The 22,388-nt window shown below is 38.3% G+C and overlaps 1 protein-coding gene across 3 annotated transcripts in view; it reads right to left on the bottom strand.

The window, feature by feature from the left end:
* The window catches only part of LOC136159402 (tyrosine-protein phosphatase non-receptor type substrate 1-like), a 69,605-nt gene that overhangs the window by 16,114 nt on the left and 31,103 nt on the right, over nucleotides 1–22,388 (bottom strand). The window contains exon 1 of one of the 3 annotated variants that reach the window (XM_065921580.1): nucleotides 17,012–17,123. The exons of the other annotated variants lie outside the window; for them this stretch is intronic. Within the exon in view, the coding sequence (XP_065777652.1) occupies nucleotides 17,012–17,084 (73 nt within the window). The 5' untranslated portion in view covers nucleotides 17,085–17,123. Of the gene's footprint in view, nucleotides 1–17,011; nucleotides 17,124–22,388 lie in introns of those variants that run through there. 3 annotated transcript variants of the gene reach the window in all.

Here is a 22,388-nt window from a genome sequence, read left to right as displayed (position 1 = left end):
TTTAGTGACTAAAAATGACAGTTTTATTATCTTATGATTCTGGATATGAAGGGACCAAAAATAGCATTACTGAACTAAAACCAAGGAGTCAGCTGGGCTACATTTCATCTAGAGGCTCTGATCATTGCCTCTCCAAATTATTGAGACTGTCTACATCCTTCTTCTCAAGGTTTCTATCTTGTTAGGACTCCAGTTGTGCTTCCATTGTCACCTGTCCTCTAACTTCGGCTTTCCTGCCTCCTCCTTATAAGATTATATTAGGCTTACATTGATAATCAAGGATATTCTTCCCATAGCAAGATTCGTAATCACTTTTACAAAATTTTTTTGCCATGTAAAGTAAAACAGTCACTGATGAGTATTAGGACATAGATCTCTTTAGTGGTCTATATTTTGTTTACTTGATCTATAACTTGCTTTAATTGAAGTATATCTATTTACAATGCTGTGTTAATTTTGCGGTATAGAAAGTGACTCAGTTATACACATAGATTTTTAATATATTCTCTTCCATTATTTTTATCACGTGATACTGAATATGCTTCTCTGCGCTGTACAGTCGGATCTTGTTTTTTTATCCTTTCCGTATATAATAGCTTACCTAACCCTTACCCCATCCACCTTGACAACTGAAACTCCATTCTCTATGTCCGTGAGTCTGTTTCTATTTCATGCATAGGTATACCTGTCTCTCTATCTCTCTTTGGCCACAACATACAGCTTGTGGACTGCATTTTTCTAGAAACTTCCATTTCTTTTAGGTTGTTGGATTTGTTCAAATTTAACTGCTCATAGGTTTCCTTGTTTTTTCTTATGCTTGTGTAATACAGTCTTACGTCTCCTTTTTCCTTCTTGTTTTGTTTATTTGGGTTCTCTCTTATTTCCTTCAGCATTTTCATTATCTCCTTTTGGAAATTATTGTCTATTAGACTAAAGAGGTCTATTTCATTTTCTTTCTCAGGTGAATTTTCTTGATCTTTTAACTGGGCATGGTTCCTCTGCTTCTTCATTTTACTTATATTTCTCTTATTCTGGAAGTTTAGGAAAAGCAATTATCTCCTGTGGTCTTGGAGGGCTGTTTATACATGGCAGCATCCACGTGTAGATTGTGTGGGTTTAATATTTCTGGTGCAAGGGCTGTTTTTAGTACATATGCCCGTCACCTCTTTTTCAACATGAGCTGGCCATTATTCCCTTATGGGGGTGTGCCCATGTGGTGTCTGATACCCAGTTTGGAGCTCTTCATGACAGTGGTGGCTCACGCCTGCCCCCAGAGCACTCGATGGGAGTAGAAGCAGCTCATGACTCCACCTGGAGCCCAGGATGACAGTGGCAAAACAACTGCTCCAAAGTGGGAGTGACCTTCAAACCCTGCCCCTGCCCTTACCAGCAGACAAGCAGGCTGGGAAGCGTAGGGCAGTTGCACTGACCATCTGTGCGTATCTCTCAATGTTCCAGCTGCTGCAAACTGGTTGCTACACTCTCCTTCAAGGCTCTGAGGTTCCCCATATCCCAGCTGATCTCCTTGCCACTGGGAGTACTTCCCAGGTTACAGGAAACTTTCCTCTTTCATAGCTCCCTCCCAAATGTACAGGTCCCATCCTGATTCCTTTCTTTCTTTTTTTCTTCTCTTTTCTTTCGTCTCACCCAGATACAAAGAGATTTTATTGCCCTTCCAGATGTCTGAGATCTTCTGCCAGCATTCAGTGGACATTCTGTGAGAATCATCCCACATGTAGTTGTGTTTTTGATGTATTTGTGGGAGGAAGTGAGCTTCACATCCTAGCACTCAGCAATTTTGATGTTCCTCCTATGTCAGGGGGCTATTTTGTGTCTACAGCTACATAAACCAGTTGCCATAACAAAAAATCTGTAAATGTGTCATTGTCACACACAAAGAATGACAAGGCAACTTATTGAAATTGAAAGAAATGCTCTTCAAACTGTAAAATTAAACTAGATCAATGACAGAAGAGGAAATAAAAGAGTCACAGTTACATAGAAATCAAACAACATGCTCTTCAAAAATCAACATGTCAAGGAAGAAACATCACAATGGAAATTAGAAAACACTTGAAGACAAATGAAAACATAAACACATACTATGAATACATATGAGATGCACAGAAAGCAGCCCTAATGGGAAATTTATGGCTGAACATGCAGACATTGAAGAACTTTACACTGCAAGAAACTAGAGAAAGAAGAGAAAAGTAAACCCCAAACCGAAAGTTTGCAAATGAAAGAAAATAGCTGATATTATTGAAGAGAAAAGTAAAATGTGAATAGTATAGCAGAGAAAATAACAAAGCCAAGAGGCATTCTTCAAAAAGTTCAACAGAATTAAGCAAATTTAGCTAGATTGTCTAAGGGAAAAAAACAAGAGAGTGGTAACCCAAATAACTAAAATCAGAAATGAAAGGCATACTAATAATGTCAAAGAAATAAAAGGGATTTTAAAACAGTTCTATGAATGATTAAACACCAAAAAAATTGGATAACAGATAAATTGGACAAATTCTTGTAAGGACATAATACTGAAGCTGAATTATGAAGAAATAAAAAATTAGAGTAGACCTGTGCCAGGGTCCAGCCTCGGCAGGATCCAGGGGGTACCCTCAGGATGAACGGCGTCGGCGAGAGAGAGAGAGACGTGAGACTAGCCTTGATAGGGCCAAGTCTGTGAGGGGGAGAGAGAGAAAGAGAGAGAGAGAGAGAGAGAGAGAGAGAGAGAGAGAGAGAGAGAGAGAGAGAATGACCAGACGGGGGTGCAGAGAGTCTGGAAGAGTCTGGCAATGCTTTATTTTTTACCATAGCTTTTATACCCTAAGTTAGTACATTTCTAAGGTAAAGATAGTTTAACATTACGTCAGCTTGTCCTTCACGAAACCAGGGTGTTTTCTGCATACTTCTTTGTTTATGAGGGTCTTGTACATTATCTTCTGGCCTTGGGGCCTATCAACACTTTTACAGGTCAGGTGATTGTAAACCTATTTTCTGTTTTTATGATGACCTTAACTGAAAGGTAACAGGGTCATAGGGAGGTAGTACAGAGTAGAATTATATTCTTGTTAATACAAAAATTAATCTTTCTGCAAAAGTTGTCAGTTGTGTTTATCTAAGAAGTTTACCCCATACAGACTCTGCGGCTTCAGTGAGGCAGCTTCTGCCTAGTACTCCTGGCTGACAATTAACAACCATCTCATTGTTACCACACTAGGGCTAAGTTCTTATTTTCCTAGATCTTTAACTATATTAACAATGGTTTTTATAACACAACCTTAGCACATTAAAGGCAAAAATACAGCAAGCAAAACACAGCAAGCAAAACATAGCAAGCAAATCACAACCCAATAACCACCTATAGAATAATTTTCTTATGTTTTCTAATAGGACCCCTTTACCCGTTAAAAGGGCTCTATATCTATTAGGGCTTTTATATAATCAGGTTCTTTATGCTATTTTATGATTAGGATATTATAAGCAATCATGCATATTAGTACCAAGGGCATAAAGGCATTTGGCTAACAAACTACCAGCAAAGGAGTTTAAATTAAAACACTCCTTTCACCCTAAATAATTTCATAAAATACCACCACCTGGGAAACTTATTGATTAAAATTCTAAATTGATTCTTATTTGGGAAGAGATCGGGAAAGGCCTTCCTGCCTGTGTCAGAGAAATTAGGGAGTAGTCCATTTAGGCAGGCATCAGAAAGACAGATATCATCTTTAAGGTGAGAGCCAGAGGCAGCTTTCCGAAATCCCTGAAAACCTGATCTGCCTTGCCTGTCAGGCTTTCTCCTCGTGACCTTGTCATGGGTGGGATCTCATGGGCTGGCCTTTTCGAAAAACCCCTGAAAACCTGATCCGCCTTGCCTGTCAGGTTTTCTCCCCTATGGCCCTTTTAGGGGTAGGGTCTCGTGTGTTGGCTCCCGGCAGACCTGTAACTAGCAATCAGATTCAATTAATAATAAAAAACCTCCCAACAAAGAAGGCCCCAAATTACTTGTTTTCACTAGTGAATGCTTCCAAATTTTTAAAGAAAACTAACAGTATTCCTCTTCAAAAAAGTCTTAAGAGGTGGGAGGACTTGTCAATTCTTTCAGAGTTCTATTGGCATGATCCAGATATCACAGTGACATAAAGGCATAACAAGAAAATACAGACCAATATCTCTCTTTTTCAAATTCTTTTCTCATTTAGGCTGCTACATAATATTGGGCAGACTTTCATGTGCTATATAGTAGTTCTTCATTAGTTATCCATTTTAGACACAACAGTCTGTATATGTCAGTTCCAAGCTCCCTATCTATCCCTCTCCCAAACCCTTCTGGCCTCATAACCATAAATTTATTCTCTAAGTCTGAAAGAAACACAAGGTTTATGTTTTGTAAATAAGTTCATTTGTCTCATATTTTATCCCACATATTAGTGTTATCTTATATTTCCCTTTCTCTCTCTGACTCACTTCACTCAGTATGACAATTTCTTGGGCCACTCATTTTGCTTCAAATGGCATTATTTCATTCTTTTTAATGGATGAGTAATGATCCATTGCATATATGTACTAAGACTGTACAATGGAGGATAGACAGTCTCTTCAGTAAATGGTGCAGGGAAAACAGGATAGCTACATGTGAAAAAAATGAAATTAGAACATTTTCTAATACCATAAACAAAAGTAAACTAGTTTAAAGACATAAATTTAATACAAGACACAATAAAACACAGCAAAACAAAGACAAAACATTCCTTGAATTAAAAGCAGCAGTTATCTTTTTCCATCCATCTCCAAGAAGTAAAAACAAAGATAAACAAATGAGACATAATTACCCTCAAAAGCTTTTGTGCAGCAAAGAAACAATAAACAAAATGAAAAGATAACCATATTTTGGGAGAAAATAATTGCACATAATGTGACTAACAAAGGATTAGAATCCAAAATTTACAGGCAGGTCATGCAGCTAAGTAACCAAAACAAACAAACATCCCAAACAGAAAATGGGGAAAAAATCTAAATAGACATTTCTCCAAGGAAGACATACAGACAACCAAAAAGCACATAAAAAGCTGCTCAACATTGCTTAAATGTTAGAGAAATGCAAATCAAAACTACAATGAGATATCATCTCATACCAGTTAGAATGGCTATCATAAAAAAATCCATGAACAATAAGTGCTGAAGAGGGTGTGGAGAGAAGGGAACCCTCCTATACTGCTGGTGGGAATGTAAATTGGTACAGCCACTGTGGAGAATAGCATGAAAGTTTCTTGAAAAACTAAAAATAGAGCTATCATACGATCCACTTCTGGGCATAAATCTGCAGAAAAACATGATCCAAAAGGATATATGCGCTCCAGTGTTCATAGCACTATCCACAATAGCCAAGACATGGAAGTGATCTAAATCTCTATTGATAGAAGAATGGACACAGACCAATAACTCACATGACTGTTGATGCAGCAATCCTCAATAAAATGTTAGAAAACCCAGTTCAATAACATATTAAAAGAATTATGCACCAGAACAAACTGGGATATATTGCTAAAATATAAAAATGGTTCAACACATGAAAATACATGCACTGGTGTGCTGCAGTCCATGGGGTCACAAAGAATCGGGCATGACCTGGCAACTAAACAACAATATGAAAATCAAACCATGTATTTTACCACTTTAACAGAATAAAGAGAAAAAAAATTAATGCAGAAAAAGCACCTAACAAAAGTTAACATTTTTCATGATAAGAAATCAATAAACTAGAAATAGATGGAAAATTGCCCAATAAATGAAGTTGTATATAAAACCCCACATTAACAGCCTCATCGATGATGAAATTCTGAAAGCTTTTCCAAAATCGGGAACAAGACATGCCCACTTTTGCCACTTCTAGTCAACACAATACTGGAAGTTCAGAGAAAAGCAATTAGTAAGTAATATGTATAAAAGTTATTCAAATTGGAAAGAAGTGAAATGATTTTGTTTGTGTGTGACATGATTTCCATGTAGCAATTCTAAAGACTCCAACATTAAAAACTGGTAAATCTAATAAGTAAATTTGGCAAAGTTTTGAGATACAAAGTCACCACACAAAAATCAGGTTTTTTTCCTACATACTAGTGACATTGAATCCAAAAAAGAAATTAAGCTAGCAACTTCACCTATAATAGCTACATATTAGCTAAGTATAAAATACCTAGGAGTCAATACCTAGGATTCCTCACATATAGTCTTTCCTCACTATAGAGCTTAGCCTACTAAAATATTGTTTCTGATCCAAACCCACACTTGTATACTTTGCTTTTGGGATGAGATCACTGCTCTATTTTCTGTCTTCTGTTCATCTTACTCAATACTCATCTGACTCAATACTGGTTAGTAAAATTCTCTTTGCCCTAAATGCTTGGCTGTTCCCTTTATACTCCTCAGGCCCTTGGTGTACTAGCTTCTTTCCTCACTCATGATTGACATATTACTGCTTTGTTTTGTTTGCATTTTATCCTTCAATAACTCTTTAATGAACTCACTGTAATAAATTCTCTTCATTAAAGTGAAAAAAATGCAACAAACAAACAAACAAAAAGATGCCACCAGAAAACTAATAGAACTCATCAATGAATTTGGTAAAGTTGCAGGATATAAAACTAATACATAGAAATCTGTTACATTTCTATACAACAACAAAAGATCAGAAAGAAAAATGAAAGAAAAAATCCCACTTACCATCACATCAGAAAAAATACAATACCTAAAAATCAACATTCCTAAGTAGATAAAAGACATGTACTCTGAAAACTATAAGATGCTGTTGAAAGAAACCGAAGAAGGCACATGTCATTGAGTTGCTAATTTGTGTCCAATTCTTTGCAAACCCATGGACTGCAGCATGCCAAGCTCCCCTGTCCTTCACTATCTCCCAGAGTTTGCTCAAATTCATGTCCATTGAGTTGGTGATGCTAACTATCTCATCTTCTACTGCCCCCTTCTTCTTTTGCCTTCAATCTTTACCAGCATCAGGATCTAGGACTAGTGTTTCAACTTCAGCATCAGTCATTTTATTGAATATTCAGAGTTGATTTCCTTTAGGATTGACTACTTTGATCTCCTTGCAGTCCAAAGGACTCTCAAGAGTCTTCTCCAGCACCACACATCAAAACATCAGTTCTTCAGTGCTCAGCCTTCTCTATGGTCCAACTCTCACATCTGTGCATGACTACTGGAAAAGTCACAACTTTGACTATACTTATGCTTTTGGTTTTTAATATGCTGTTTTTAATATCCTTAATTTTTTAAAATATCATTCTTCCAAGGAGCATATTTTAATTTCATGGTTGCTGTCACCATCCATGGTGACTTTGGAGCCCAAGAAAATAAAATCTATCACTGCTTCTACTTTTCTCCCATTGTGTTTGCCATGAAGTGATGGGACCAGATGTCATGATCTTAGTTTTTTGAATTTAGAGTTTCAAGTCAGCTTTTTCACTCTCCCCTTTCACCCTTATCAAGAGGCCCTTTATTTCCTCTTCACTTTCTGCCATTAGAGTGCTATTCTCTGCATATCTGAGGTTGTTGATATTTCTCCCAACAATCTTGATTCCAGCTTGTGATTCATCCAGCCCAGCATTTCACGTGGTGTACTCTGCATACAAGTTAAATAAGCAGGGTGACAATATACAGCCTTAACGTACTCCTTTCCCAATTTGGAACCAGTCTGTTGTTCCATGTTCGGTTCTAACTGTTGCTTCTGGAGACACATACAGGTTTCTCAGAGAACAGTTAAGGTGTTATGGTATTCCCATCCCTTTGAGAATTTCCCACAGTTTGTTGTGATCCACACCGTCAATGGCTTTAGCCTAGTCAATGAAACAGAAGTAGATGTTTTTCTGGAATTTCCTTGCTTTCTCTATGATCCAATGAATGCTAGCAATTTGATCTCTGGTTCTTCACATAAGAAAAGATACACCACATTCTCAGATTGGAGGAATGAATATTGTTAAAGTGACTATACTACCCTTAACCCCACCATAGAGCCACTGAGCAGACAGCCTACAAACTGCAGAACAATTATGCCAAATAAATTATCACAGTGTTAAGTTCTAGGACCCACAACAGATTTCCCAACCTGGGGACCTGGCAAAGGGACAGAGAATCCCCAGGGAATTTGACTTTGGAGGCCAGCGGGATTTGATTATAGAACTTCCACAGGACTGGGGAAACAGACTCTTGGAAGGCACAAACAAAACCTTGTGTGCCCCAGGACCCAGGAGAAAGGAGCAGTGACCCCACAAGAGACTGATCCAGACTTGCCTGTGAGTGTAGAAGAGTTTCCGGCAGAGGAGTGGGTCAACAGTGGCATGCTGCAGGGTCAGGGGCACTGAATACAACAGTGCCTGCAAAAGATCTTTTGAAGGAGGTCACCATTATCTTCATTACTCCCACCATAGTTTTGTCTCAGGTCAAATAACAGGGAGGGAACACAGTCCAGCACAACAACAGAAAGTTGGATTAAAGATTTACTGAGCATGGCCCCACCCATCAGAATAAGACCCAGTTTTTCCCCACAGTCAGTTCTCCCATCAGAAAGCTTCCATAAACCTCTTATCTTTATCCTTCAGAGGGCAGACAGAATGAAAACCACAATCACAGAAAACTAATGAAACTGATCACATGAACCACAGCCTTGTCTAACTCAATGAAATTATGATCCATGCCATGTAGGGCCACCCAAAATGAATGTGTCATGGTGGAGAGTGTTTGCAAAATGTGGTCCACTGGAGAAGGGAATAAGCACTTCAGTATTTGTCCCTTGAGAACTCCATGAACAGTATGAAAAGGCAAAAAGATATGACACTGGAAGCTGAACTCCCCCAGTCAGTAGGGGCCCAATATTGCTACTGGAGAAGAGTGGAGAAATAACTGCAGAAAGGAGACAGAGCCAAAGCAAAAACAATGCCCACTTGTGGATATGACAGGTGATGGAAGTAAAGTCTGATGCTATAAAGAACAATATTGCATAGGAACATGACATGTTAGGTCCATGAATCAAGGTAAATTGGAAGTGGTCAAACAGGAGATGGCAAGAGAGAACATTGGCATTTGAGGAATCAGTGAACTAAAATGGACTGGAATAGGTGAATCTAATTCAGATGACCATGTCATCTACTACTATGGGCAAGAATACCTTAGAAGTAATGGAGTAGCCTTCAGAGTAAGCAAAAGAGTTCAAAATGCAGTACTTGGGTGCAATCTCAAAAATGACAGAATGATCTCTGTTCATTTTCAAGGCAAGCCTTTCAATATCACAATAATCCAAGTCTGTGTCCCAATCACTAACATTGAAGGTCTGAATACAAAACCACTAAGGTCTGAATACAAGATTTTCTAGAACTAACACTCCAAAAAGATGTCGTTTTCATCATGGGGGAGTGGAATGTAACAGTAGGAAGTCAAGAGATATCTGGAGTAACAGGCAACTTTGGCCTTGGAGTACAAAATGAAGAGGGCAAAGGCTAACAGAATTTTCCCAAGAGAACGCACTGGTTATAGCAAACACCCTCTTCCAACAACACAAGAAAAGACTCTACACACGGACATCACCAGATGGTCAATACTGAAATCAGTTTGATTATATTCTTTGCAGTCAAAGATGGAGAAGCTCTATAGAGTCAGCAAAAACAAGAGACTGGGAGCTGACTGTGGCTTAAATTCAGACTTAAATGGAAGAAAATAGGGAAAACCACTAGACCATTCAGGTATGACCTAAATCAAATCACTTACAATCATATAGTGGAAGTGAAAAATAGATTCCAGGGAAAAGATCTGATAGGCAGAGTGCCCAAAGAATTATGGACGGAGGTTCATGACATTGTACAGGAAGTAGTGATCAAGACCATCCCCAAGAAAAAGATATGTAAAAAGGCAAAATGGTTGTCTGAGGAGGCCTTACAAATAGTTGAGAAAAGAAGCTAAAGGCAAAGGAGAAAAGGAAAGATATACCCATCTAAATGCAGAGTTCCAAAGAATATCAAGGAGAGATAAGAAAACCTTCCTCAGAGATCAATGCAAAGAAATAGAGGACAATAATAGAATGGGAAAGACTAGGGATCTCTTCAAGAACATTAGAAGTACCAAGTTAACATTTCATGAAAAGATGGGCTCAATAAAGGACAGAAATGGTATGGACCTAACAGAAGCAGAAGATAGTAAAAAGAGGTGGCAAGAATACATAGAAGAACTATACAAAAAAAATCTTCATAACCCAGATAAGCACGATGGTGTGATCACTCACCTAGAGCCAGACATCTTGGAATGTGAAGTCAAGTGGGCCTTAGGAAGCATCACTACAAACAAAGCTAGTGGAGGTGATGTAATTCCAGTTGAGCTATTTCAAATGCTAAAAGATGATGCTGTGAAAGTGCTGCACTCAATATGCCAGCAAATTTGGAAAACTCAGCAGTGGCCACAGGACTGGAAAAGGTCAGTTTTCATTCCAATCCCAAAGAAAGGCAATGCCAAAGAATGTTCAAACTATTGCACAATTGCACTTATCTCACATGCTAGCAAAGTAATACTCAAGATTCTCCAAGCTAGGCTTCAGTGGTACGTGAATTGTGAACTTATAGATGTTCAAGTTGGATTTAGAAAAGGCAGAGTAACCAGAGATCAAATTGCCAACATCTGGTGGATCATCAAAAAGAAAGAGAGTTCCAGAAAAACATCTACTTCTGCTTTATTGACTATGCCAAGCCTTTTGACTGTGTGGATCACAACAAACTGTGGAAAATTCTTCAAGAGATGGGAATACCAGACCACCTTACTTGCCTCCTGAAAAATCTGTGTGCAGGTCAAGAAGCAACAGCTAGACCTGAACGTGGAACAACAGACTGATTCCAAATTGAGAAAGGAGCACGTCAAGACTGTATATTGTCACTCTGCTTATTTGACTTATATGCAGAGTACATCATGTGAAATGCCAGGCTGGATGAAGCACAAGCTGAAATCAAAATAGCTGGGAGAAAAATCAATAACCTCAGATACGCAGATGACACAACCCTTATGGCAAGAAGCGAAGAAGAACTAAAGAGCCTCTTGATGAAAGTGAAAGAGAAGAGTGAAAAAGTTGACTTAAAACTCAGCATTCAAAAAACTAAGATCATGGCATCTGGTCCCATCACTTTAGGCAAATAGATAGGGAAACAATGGAAACAGTGGTAGATTTTACCTTCTTGAGCTCCAAAATCACTGCAGATGGTGATTGCAGCCGTGAAAATAAAAGGTGCTTGCTCCTTGGAAGAAAAGTTATGACAAGCCTAGACAGCATATTAAAAAGCAGAGACATTACTTTACCAACAAAGGTCCATCTAGTCAAAGCTATGGTTTTTCCAGTAGTCATGTATGGATGTGAGAGTTGGACTATAAAGAAAGCTGAGTGACAAACATTTGATGCTTTTGAGCTGTGGTGTTGGAGAAGACTCTTGAGAGTCCCTTGGACTGCAAGGAGATCCAAGCAGTCATTCTTAAAGGAAATCAGTCCTGAATATTCACTGGAAGGACTGATGCTGAAGCTGAAACTCCAATACTTTGGCCTCCTGATGGAAAGAACTCGCTCACTGGAAAGACCCTGATGCTGGGAAAGATTGAAAGCAGGAGGAGGAGGGGACAACAGGGGATAAAATGGATGGCATCACCAACTCAATGGATATGAGTTTGTGCATGCTCCGGGAGTTGGTGATGGACAGGGAAGCCTCGCATGCTGCAATCCATGGCTTGGAAAGAGTCGGACATGACTGAGTGACTGAACTGACTGACTGACCCGAAGTAATCTATAGAGTTAATGCAATGTATTGCATTGTGTATATGCAAGTGTAGAGCACAAGAAACTCTGGTCAATGTTATGTAGCAGTCTGGATGGGAGGAGAATTAGTGTGAGAATGGATACAAATGTACACATGGTTAAGTCCCCATACTGTCTACCTGAAACTATCATAGTATTGTTAATTGAGAATATTCCAATACAAAATAAAACGTTAAAAAAAGAAACTGAGTGATTGATTATGATTGGACAGCAAGTTATGAGTTGAATAGCCATGAGTCACCATTGGGACAATTATTTCACTACAGGTTCAAGCTATCCACTTGATTTCACTGCCTCATTGACTATCCAGTTTCTGAAGATATAGAGAAATACAAACACAATCCCTCTTATCTGAAATGTTCTATTAAACAAGCATGGGTTTCATTCCAGGGATGTAAATAAGAGGAGCAGGCTGCTTTGGCCTCAAAATAAACCCTGGCTTCTTTTCTATTTGTTCCCTACCCCTTTGTAGTTCAACTTTGCAGAGTGTGAGCCGATAAACCCATGCACTAAGCACTATTTCTAACCAATCATACCTCCCAAGGAGGGGACATACTATTACACGGCAGGTCTTATGATGTGCCAACAGCTTCAGATGATTTAGATTGTTAAGTCTGGAGAGAAAAAGTGAGGTTGTGGAAGTTGCACTGCTAAGACAAAAATGGGAAGAAATGTGAACGAACTTTGGAGGGAGAAATGGAGGGACAGGAAGAGGGAGAAGAGACTAGGAATCAGAGGGGTGAGAGGAGCCAGGAAATCGCAAAAATTCTGCCAACTGTATATCAATAACTCTCCAATTACCTCTCTGGCCCAGGCATTTTTCCAGAACTCTGACCTTGTATGTCCAACTATCAACTTGTCATACTTTCTGAACAGAAATAAACATCTCACAGTTAACACATCTAACACTGACGTGAATTACCCCCACACCCGCTATATTTCAGCTGAGCCACAATTCTTTTTCAGATGTTCAGTTATCATAACCTTGAAGTTTTTCTCTCCCATCCCAAGTCCTATGCATCAGAAAATCCTATTGCCTCCTCATTAGTATGCACCCAGTATCTGACCTCTTTCTCTTAGCTCTACTAGCTACTGTTCAGTGCAAGCCATTTTTACTTTTTTTTAATGAATGTTATGACTTCAAATGCTCTAGTTGCTTCTATCAACGTCCTGCGTCGTCTCTGCTCTGCTGTGCCGTGATTCGTCGCTCAGTTGTGTCCAGTTCTTTGCGACCCTATTGACTGTAGCCCACCAGGTTCCTCTGTCCATGGCGATTCTCCAGGCAAGAATACTGGAGTGGGTAGCCTATCCCTTCTCCAGGGGATCTCCCGTCCCAGGAATTGAACCAGGGTCTCTTGCATTGTGGGTGGATTCTTTACCAGCTGAGCCGCCAGGGAAGCTCCTTGTGTAGTCTATTGTCAATCAGATGCTCGAATAAATTAAAACTCATGTCAGACCAAGTCACTTCTCTCTTCGAAACCACAATGGCAATAGTTTCACTCAGGGCAAAAGCCCAAATCCTTCATCACAGGAGGATGATTCTACTCTCAGGGCCTCTGTACATGCTTCTCCCTGTCAGGAAGGCTCCTCCCCGAGATAACCACAATGCTTACCCCAGAACTTTCTTTCAAACTTCCCCATCTCTGTGATGCCCATCCAAGACTACCAGGTTTAAAGTACATCCCACCCAACAAATTCTCTCAACTCAGTTATCCAATTAATCTTTGTTTTGTTTCCTTTTTAATTTTGTATTGGGGTACAGCCAATTAACAAACAATGCTGTAATAGTTTCAGTGAAGGGACTCAGCCATACATATGCATATATTCATTCATCCCCAACCTCCCCTCTCATACAGGCTGCTCCATAGCATTGAGCAGAGTTCCATGTGCTATACAGTTGATTTTACATTTTAAGTACAGCAGACTGTATGTGTCCATCCCAAACTGTACAACTATCCCTTCCCCCCATTCTTCTTCCCACAACCATAAGCTCATTCTTGAAGTCTGTGAGTATGTTTCTGTTTTGTAGTTCATTTGTATCATGTCTTTATAGATTCCACATATAAGGGATGTCATGATATTTCTCCTTCTCTGACTTACCTCACTCAGTATGATACACTCTGGGTCCATCCATGTTGTTCCAAATGGCATTATTTCATTCTTTTTATGGCTGAGGACTATTCGACCATATATACATACCACATCTTTATCCATTCTTCTGCTGATGGATGTTTAGCCTGCTTCCATGTCTTGGCTATTGCAAACAGTGCTGCAGTGAACACTGGGGTGCATGTATCTTTTCAGATCATGCCCAGGACTGGGATTGCAGGGTCATAAGGTAGCTCATGCCCGGATATATGGCCAGGACTGGGATTGCAGGGTGGTAGCTCCATTTTTAGTTTTCTGAGGAACGTCCATACTGTTCTCTGGGGCTTTCCAGGTGGTGCAGTGGTAAAGGCCAATGAAGAGACCAAAGAGATGTGGGTTCAATCTCTGGGTTGGGAAGATCCCTTGAGTAAGGAATGGCAACCAACTCCAGTATTCTTGCCTGAAAAATTCCATGGACAGAGGAGCCTGGTGGGCTACAGTCCAAGAGTCATAAAGAGTCAGACATCACTGAGCAACTGAGTGAATACTGTTCTCTATAGTAGGGGTACCAATTTACATTCCTACCAATGTAGGAATTCCTCCTATAAGTGTAGGAAGGTTCTCTTCTCTCCACACTGGCTCCAGAATTTATTATTTGTGGGTTTTTGATGAAAGCCATTCACCAGTATGAAGTGATGCCTCACTTTAGTTTTGATTTGCATTTTTCTAATAATTTTGTTGACATCTTTTCAGGTACCTATTGGCCAACTGTATATCCTCTTTGGAGAGATGTCTATTTACATCTTCTGCTAATTTTTTGAGTGGTTTTTTTGCTTTGATTCTATTAAGCGTAATGAGCTGTTTGTAAATTTTGGTGACTGGCCCATTTTCAGTCACACCATTTACAAATATTTTCTCTCAATTTGTGGGCTGTCCTTCATTTTGTTTGTTGTTTCTTTATTATGCAAAAACTTTTGAGTTTAAGTAGGTCTCATTTGTTTCTTTTTGTTTTTATTTCCATTATTCTGGGAGATAGATCAAAAAAGATATTGTTCTATGTCAAAAGAGTGTTCTGCTTGTATTTTTCTATAGGAGTTTTATAGTGTTAAGTCTCAAATTTAGGTCTTTAATGCATTTTGAGGTTATTTTTGTGTATGAAGTTAAAGAACAAACTAATTTCATTTTTTACATGTCAGCTATTCTTTTCTAACATGTAGCACTTTCTAATATTCTGTATTATTTGCTGAATTATAAGTCTATTGTTTATTGTCATTTCTTTCACTAAGACAAACATCAACGAGGGCAATTAGTCTCTTTTACTCAACAATTCACCCCAAGTTCCTTCCTGCCATATACTAAATATCAAAGTAATATACATATGATTTGTGAACTGCCCAGTGTGACATCTTCCCAAGACAATGAGCTCTACTTTGAGCAGTTAATTTCTGTAGAAATTGTGTCAGAAGTTGAGTTTCCCATGTAAATAACTTGGTGAAAAATAAAAGGAACTTGCTTGTATGAGGAAACAAAAACGGAATTTGCTTGTATGAGGAAGCAAAAAAAGAGCCCAGGAGAAGAAAACCACAAACCCTCTACCCAACCCTTCCCCTTCATCAGATCCATTGGCAGAAGCCACAGAAATATCTTGGGATGGAAGAAGGGACACAGTATTAAGAAGAGCAATGGTTAAATTCATGAACCCTACTACCAGATGTCTTGAGTTCAAACCATACCTCTATCAGGTAACACTGAGTATCTTTGAACTTCTCCTTGCTCAGTTTTATTATCTATAAGGTAGGGATGACAAGAGGATCTACCTTGAATATAATGATCACGTGAGTTAGCAACCATGGAAATTTCCAACTCTGGCCCATGATGAATGTTTAAGAAAACAAATTGTTATTACTCATTAGATATCCTGAGGAATGGAAGCTTCAACTAGCATTAGTTGATATAGATAAAGTTATAGACAGGGATGTGGTTATAATTACAGATATAGATATGGATATACAGATCATATAGGCAAGAGGCTCTGAGTCCTTTTTAGCCTTCATTCCTCCTCATCCTTAACCAGCATGGAAGAGGGGACTCTAAGATAGCAATGCATAAAATTCTACTCATTTACCAGGAGAGAAGTTTTCTTGTCTTAAGTAACAGTTTGGGTGAGAGAGGTTTATAGAGAAGGAGAAAGCAGGTATGTTGTTGAAAGACAGCAAAAACTCAACACATGTTTATATCGTTTCATGTAGACTTAAAAATTAAAGAAGTCTTTTTGAAATCCCATGTGTCTGGAAGACTTCCTCTCACACACACACACACACACACACACACACACACAAACACACACACACACAAATACATGCACCCACAAACATGTATTAGAGAATAACCTAGCATTGTAGTATACAGGTTGTTTTGAGGATCAAATGAAATTACAATACCTGTTAAAGACTCAGTGCAAACTTCAACACATGGGAACCATCCAACACATCACTGACCAAAACTTGGGAGTACACAATGCAAGATTTGAATGCTTCTGTTCTCTGAGTGGCATGATGGGTGAAGACTAAACTATTGTTTATTTCTCAGTGTCTTCTGATTTTTCTGCCATTAGGATTCTCTGAGAAGCTGAGTTGCATAATATGATTAAAAGAATCAACTTGAGCTGGACACTCTAGGTTTGAATCTCGTGCTACACTGCCTTAGGTCAGTTAATATTGGGCAAGTTACTCTCTGTCTCAATCTCCCCATCTGCAATTCAGGAGTAATAGTCATTTATCACATGGGATGTTGTGAGGATTATACAAGTTAATGCACATAAATTTGTCATTGCTGGTATTTGAAACATCATCTGTTTGGATACCTCTGCTAAGCAGCTGGAGGTGATAGAGACACAGAAAAAACACTCAAATCCCTGATTTCATGCTTTCAGATAATGCCCAGTCTTTGGCCTTCTGCAGCTGTCCTTGGTGGCACACCCATGTTTACATGGAGACTTTAAAAGTGCAGGGCAGTGGGGAGGTTCAAAGGGCAGGGAGAGGGGATTCTACCCCAAGAAATGCTCACCTATTAATCCCAGCAGTAGAATCATTAGCAGGCAAGGAGGAGGAGTGTGTAATGAGGAGGCAAGGATGGGCATGGTGGAGGCCTGAGGAATCTGCTCTGTCCAAATGTGTGAGCTGGGAGAACATGAACTTCTGTGCTCTGTGGAAAGGAAAGAAGCCCCACCCCTCATGATATAAGAGGAAGTGCCTATGATAGGGTCAAATGGCTATGAGATTACAATACATTTCTAGGTTCAAGACAGTTCCTATTTCAGATGTGATATAGAAATCAGGCAGAAAATGTGGCTAGCTACTCATCTTACATTTTCAGAGACTGAACAGGCCTAGCAGAAATAAAACTCTCTCCGCACCCAGGGTCTCTGTTGCCTCCACTGGGTTCCTCTCCACGTTTACGGTGATTCTTAGTTGGGAGCCCCAGGCAAACTCACAGACCCCAAGAAGGATCTGTGGCTGGGGGCTGAGTTCCAAAGTCCCAATTCCAGGACCCTAGGTTGTGACTGGATTTCAGTCTCATTCTGCACCTGCCTCAGTGAAGATCTACTGACTGACCTGGATAGAGGAAGGGGGCTCACCAGGGCCTTCTCAACTTTGGGATGGAACCAGATGTGCTCTTGAAATGATTTCTTATTCCAACATTTTATCAATGTAACTGACAAAACTTAGCCCAAATGAGCAGTGCAATGTGGACCTCACAACTATTCAGGTTATGTACTTAATCCAAAAAAAAGGAATCATTTTCCACTGTAAGGAGAGGAAGTAGATTGCATGTTCCAGAAATTACACTCTAAGGCATTTATTCCAGAGAAATGGAAATAGTGTCCACACAAAACCTGTGTACAAATGCTGTAAAAGATTTACTTTGAAGCAGAAAAGGGAAGAAATCAAAATATCTAAAAATAAGTGAACAAACTTTCCGTATGAGGATCTACTACTCAGCAATCCAAAGGAATGAGCTATGTATGGGTGTGGCAATTATAAATCTCTTAAAGGCTTATGTTGAGTGAGCAAAACCAGTCTCAACATATTAACTATACTTGTATAACATTCTCAAAACTATATATATATAGAAAACAGAAAAGCATTTGCAAGAGTTTTGGTTTGGTGAGGTATTTGTTATTTTAAAGGGCTAGCACATAGGAGACTTGGTGCTTATGAAATATTCTGCATCTGACCATGCTAGTGGTTACATAAACATGCACAAGATAGGATCAACATAAGCTAAAACTAAGAATGTAACAAATTCAGCTATAACATAAAAAATAATTTCATAGTCATAACATAGACACTGTCTATTAGAATATTCAAGATTATTATTATATTAGAGTGATAAAGAATAATATGTGCATGTGTGACATGAGGTCAGGAGTAACAGAATATTACCTCCCTGGCTTCCATACTGAGATGTCTGTGAATAAAACCTAACAGTGAGATTTCAAGACATAGCAATAAGCATGTTTTACGACAGGTGGCTAAAATAATTAGTTGAAAGAGTTGAAGTTGGCTTCCTCTCAGAAGTGGATATGGCAGGAATTTAGAGACTCCAATTTTCATATGTATAACTTCATATGTAGAACTATTGGACTTGTAAACTGTCTGCATATGAGTCTTTGATAAAGATAAAAGTATTTGGATGTTTGGAGATTTAATTTTAAGAGAGTTACACATAAAAAGAATGCCCTTACTGTTAGCAAAGGTAAAAGTTCTGTAACATGGCTTGATCTGATGTTCATGATCTACTTCAATTATAATCCTATACAGTAGTCAAAACTATTAAAAACAGTAATAATTTTTAAAAATTCTATGAATAAGAAAGCATTATTAGTAGCTGTAACTAGAGATGCATAAGATCATTCGGGGAAAAAGCCATTGCATAATTGTGAATTTAAAATATACAGAGTGAAGTAAGCCAGAAAGGTAAAGACCAATACGGTATACTAATGCATATATATGGAATTTAAAAAGATGGTAACGATAACCCTATATGCAAAACAGAAAAAGAGATACAGATGTACAGAACAGACTTTGGGACTCTGTGGGAGAAGGCGAGGGTGGGATGTTCTGAAAGAATAGCTGTGAAACAAGTATACTATCAAGGGTGAAACAGATCACCAGCCCAGGTTGGATGAATGAGACAAGTGCTCAGGGCTGGTGCACTGGGAAGACCCAGATGGATGGGATGGGGAGGGACGTGGGAGGGGAGATCAGGATGGGGAACACATGTAAATCCATGGCTGATTCATGTCCATGTATGGCAAAAATCACTACAATATTGTAAAGTAATTAGCCTCCAGCTAATAAAAATAAATGAAAAAAATAAAATAATTTTAAAACAAATTAATAGAGATATATCAAATGATGAATGAGAAAACTGAATATTAGAAAAGATTTCAAATTTCTCAAATTAATATATAAATTCAGTCTGATAAAAGAATAATTTAAAAACAATTTTTCATGAAATTTGAAAGTGTGATTCTAAAGTGCATTTGGAGACTGAAACTGAGGGGATGACAATTAAATTTTATACAAATGGAATGCCAAGAAAAAAGGGATATCAATACTCATAAAAGGCAAAGTAGACTTTAAAGCAAAGGCTAAAACAAAAGACCAAAAGGCAGTATATAAGGATAGATCAATCAATACGAGAAGAGGATATTAAACTCATTAACATATATTCACCTAATACAGAAGCACCCATTTAGAAAGAGTAAGCATTTTTGACAATTACTATGATATGGAAGTAGCGATCAATTACAGGGAAAAAGGTGGGAAAAGCACAAACATCTGGAGATGATGAAAAAAATCAAAGAGGAAATCAGAAAATATCATGAGCAAGGGAAAATAAAAATGCAACTTTCCAAAATCTATGAGATGCAGCTAAAGTAGTTTGACAAGGGAAGTTTATAGCAATATAGGCCCAGCTCAAGATATATGGAAAATATCAAATAAACTACCTAATCTACCACCTAAAAGAGCTGGAAAAGGGAAAACAGACAAAGCCAAATGTCAGCAGAAGGAAGGAAATAATAAAGATCAGGGAAGATATAACTAAAATAGAGACCAAAAAACAACAGAAAAGATAAATGAAATCTAGAACAGGTTTTTGGGCTTTCCAGGTGACATTAGTGGTAAAGAACCCAACAATGCAGGAGACATAAGAGACTCAGTTTTGATCCTTAGGGCAGGAAGATTCCCTGGAGGAGGGCATGGTAACCTACTCAAGTGTCCTTGCCTGGAGACTCCTGTGGACAGAGGGGCCTGGTGAGCTACAGTGCATGGGGTCACAAATAGTCAGACACAACTGAAGTGACTTAGCATACATGAACGCATAGAGTTGAATTTTGGAAAAGATAAACAAAATTGATAAACCTTTAGACAGGCTCATCAAGAAGAAAAGGGATAAAATGGACAACTTGGATGAAATGGACAAATTCTTAGAAAAGTATAACTTTCCAAAACTGAACCAGGAAGAAATAGAACATTTTAACAGACCCATCACAAGCAAGGAAATTGAAACTGTAATCAGAAATCTTCCAGCAAACAAAAGCCCAGGACCTGATGGCTTCACAACTGAATTCTACCAAAAATTTAGAGAAGAGCTAACACCTATCTTACTCAAACTCTTCCAGAAAATTGCAGAAGAAGGTAAACTTCCAAACTCATTCTATGAGGCCACCATCACCCTAATTCCAAAACCAGACAAAGATGCCACAAAAAAAGAAAACTACAGGCCAATATCACTGATGAACATAGGTGCAAAAATCCTTAACAAAATTCTAGCAAACAGAATCCAACAACATATTAAAAAAATCATACACCATGACCAAGTGGGCTTTATCCTAGGAATGCAAGGATTCTTTAATATCCACAAATCAATCAATGTAATACACCACATTAACAAATTGAAAGATAAAAACCATATGATTATTTCAATAGATGCAGAGAAAGCCTTTGACAAAATTCAGCACGCATTTATGATTAAAACTCTCCAGAAAGCAGGAATAGAAGGAACATACCTCAACATAATAAAAGCTATATATGACAAACCCATAGCAAGCATCACCCTCAATGGTGAAAAATTGAAAGCATTTCCCCTGAAATCAGGAACAAGACAAGGGTGCCCACTCTCACCACTACTATTCAACATAGTGTTGCAAGTTTTGACCACAGCAATCAGAGCAGAAAAAGAAGTAAAAGGAATCCAGATAGGAAAAGAAGAAGTGAAACTCTCTCTGTTTGCAGATGACAAGATCCTCTACATAGAAAACCCTAAAGACTCTTCCAGAAAATTACTAGAGCTAATCAATGAATATAGTAAAGTTGTAGGATATAAAATTAACACACAGAAATCCCTTGCATTCCTATACACTAACAATGAAAAAAACAGAAAGAGAAATTAACAAAACAATACCATTCACCATTGCAACAAAAAGAATAAAATACTTAGGAGTACATCTACCTAAAGAAACAAAAGACCTATACACAGAAAACTATAAAACACTGATGAAAGAAATCAAAGAGGACACAAACAGATGGAGAAACATACCGTGTTCATGGATTGGAAGAATTAATATTGTCAAAATGGCTATTCTACCCAAAGCAATCCATAGATTCAATGCAATCCTTATCAAGCTACCAACGGTATTTTTCACAGAACTAGAACAAATAATTTCACAATTTGTATGGAAATACAAAAAACCTCGAATAGCCAAAGTAATCTTGAGAAAGAAGAATGGAACTGGAGGAATCAACCTGCCTGACTTCAGACTCTACTACAAAGTCACAGTCATCAAGACAGTTTGGTACTGGCACAAAGACAGAAATATAGATCAATGGAACAGAATAGAAAGCCCAGAGATAAATCCACGAACCTATGGACACCTTATCTTGACAAAGGAGGCAAGGATATACAATGGAAAAAAGACAACCTCTTTAACAAGTGGTGCTGGGAAAACTGGTCAACTACTTGTAAAAGAATGAAACTAGAACACTTTCTAACACCATACACAAAAATAAACTCAAAATGGATTAAAGATCTAAATGTAAGACCAGAAACTATAGAACTCCTAGAGGAGAACATAGGCAAAACTCTCTCCGACATAAATCTCAGCAAGATCCTCTATGACCCACCTCCCAGAATATTGGAAATAAAAGCAAAAATAAACAAATGGGACCTAATGAAACTTAAAAGCTTTTGCACAACAAAGGAAACTATAAGTAAGGTGAAAAGACAGCCCTCAGATTGGGAGAAAATAATAGCAAATGAAGAGACAGACAAAGGATTAATCTCAAAAATATACAAGCAACTCCTGAAGCTCAATTCCAGAAAAATAAATGACCCAATCAAACAATGGGCCAAAGAGCTAAACAAACATTTCTCC

This window comes from Muntiacus reevesi, chromosome 2 (assembly GCF_963930625.1).
Source record: "Muntiacus reevesi chromosome 2, mMunRee1.1, whole genome shotgun sequence".
NCBI classification, from domain to species: Eukaryota; Metazoa; Chordata; class Mammalia; order Artiodactyla; family Cervidae; genus Muntiacus; species Muntiacus reevesi.
This window is presented reverse-complemented; position numbering and strand designations above follow the sequence as displayed.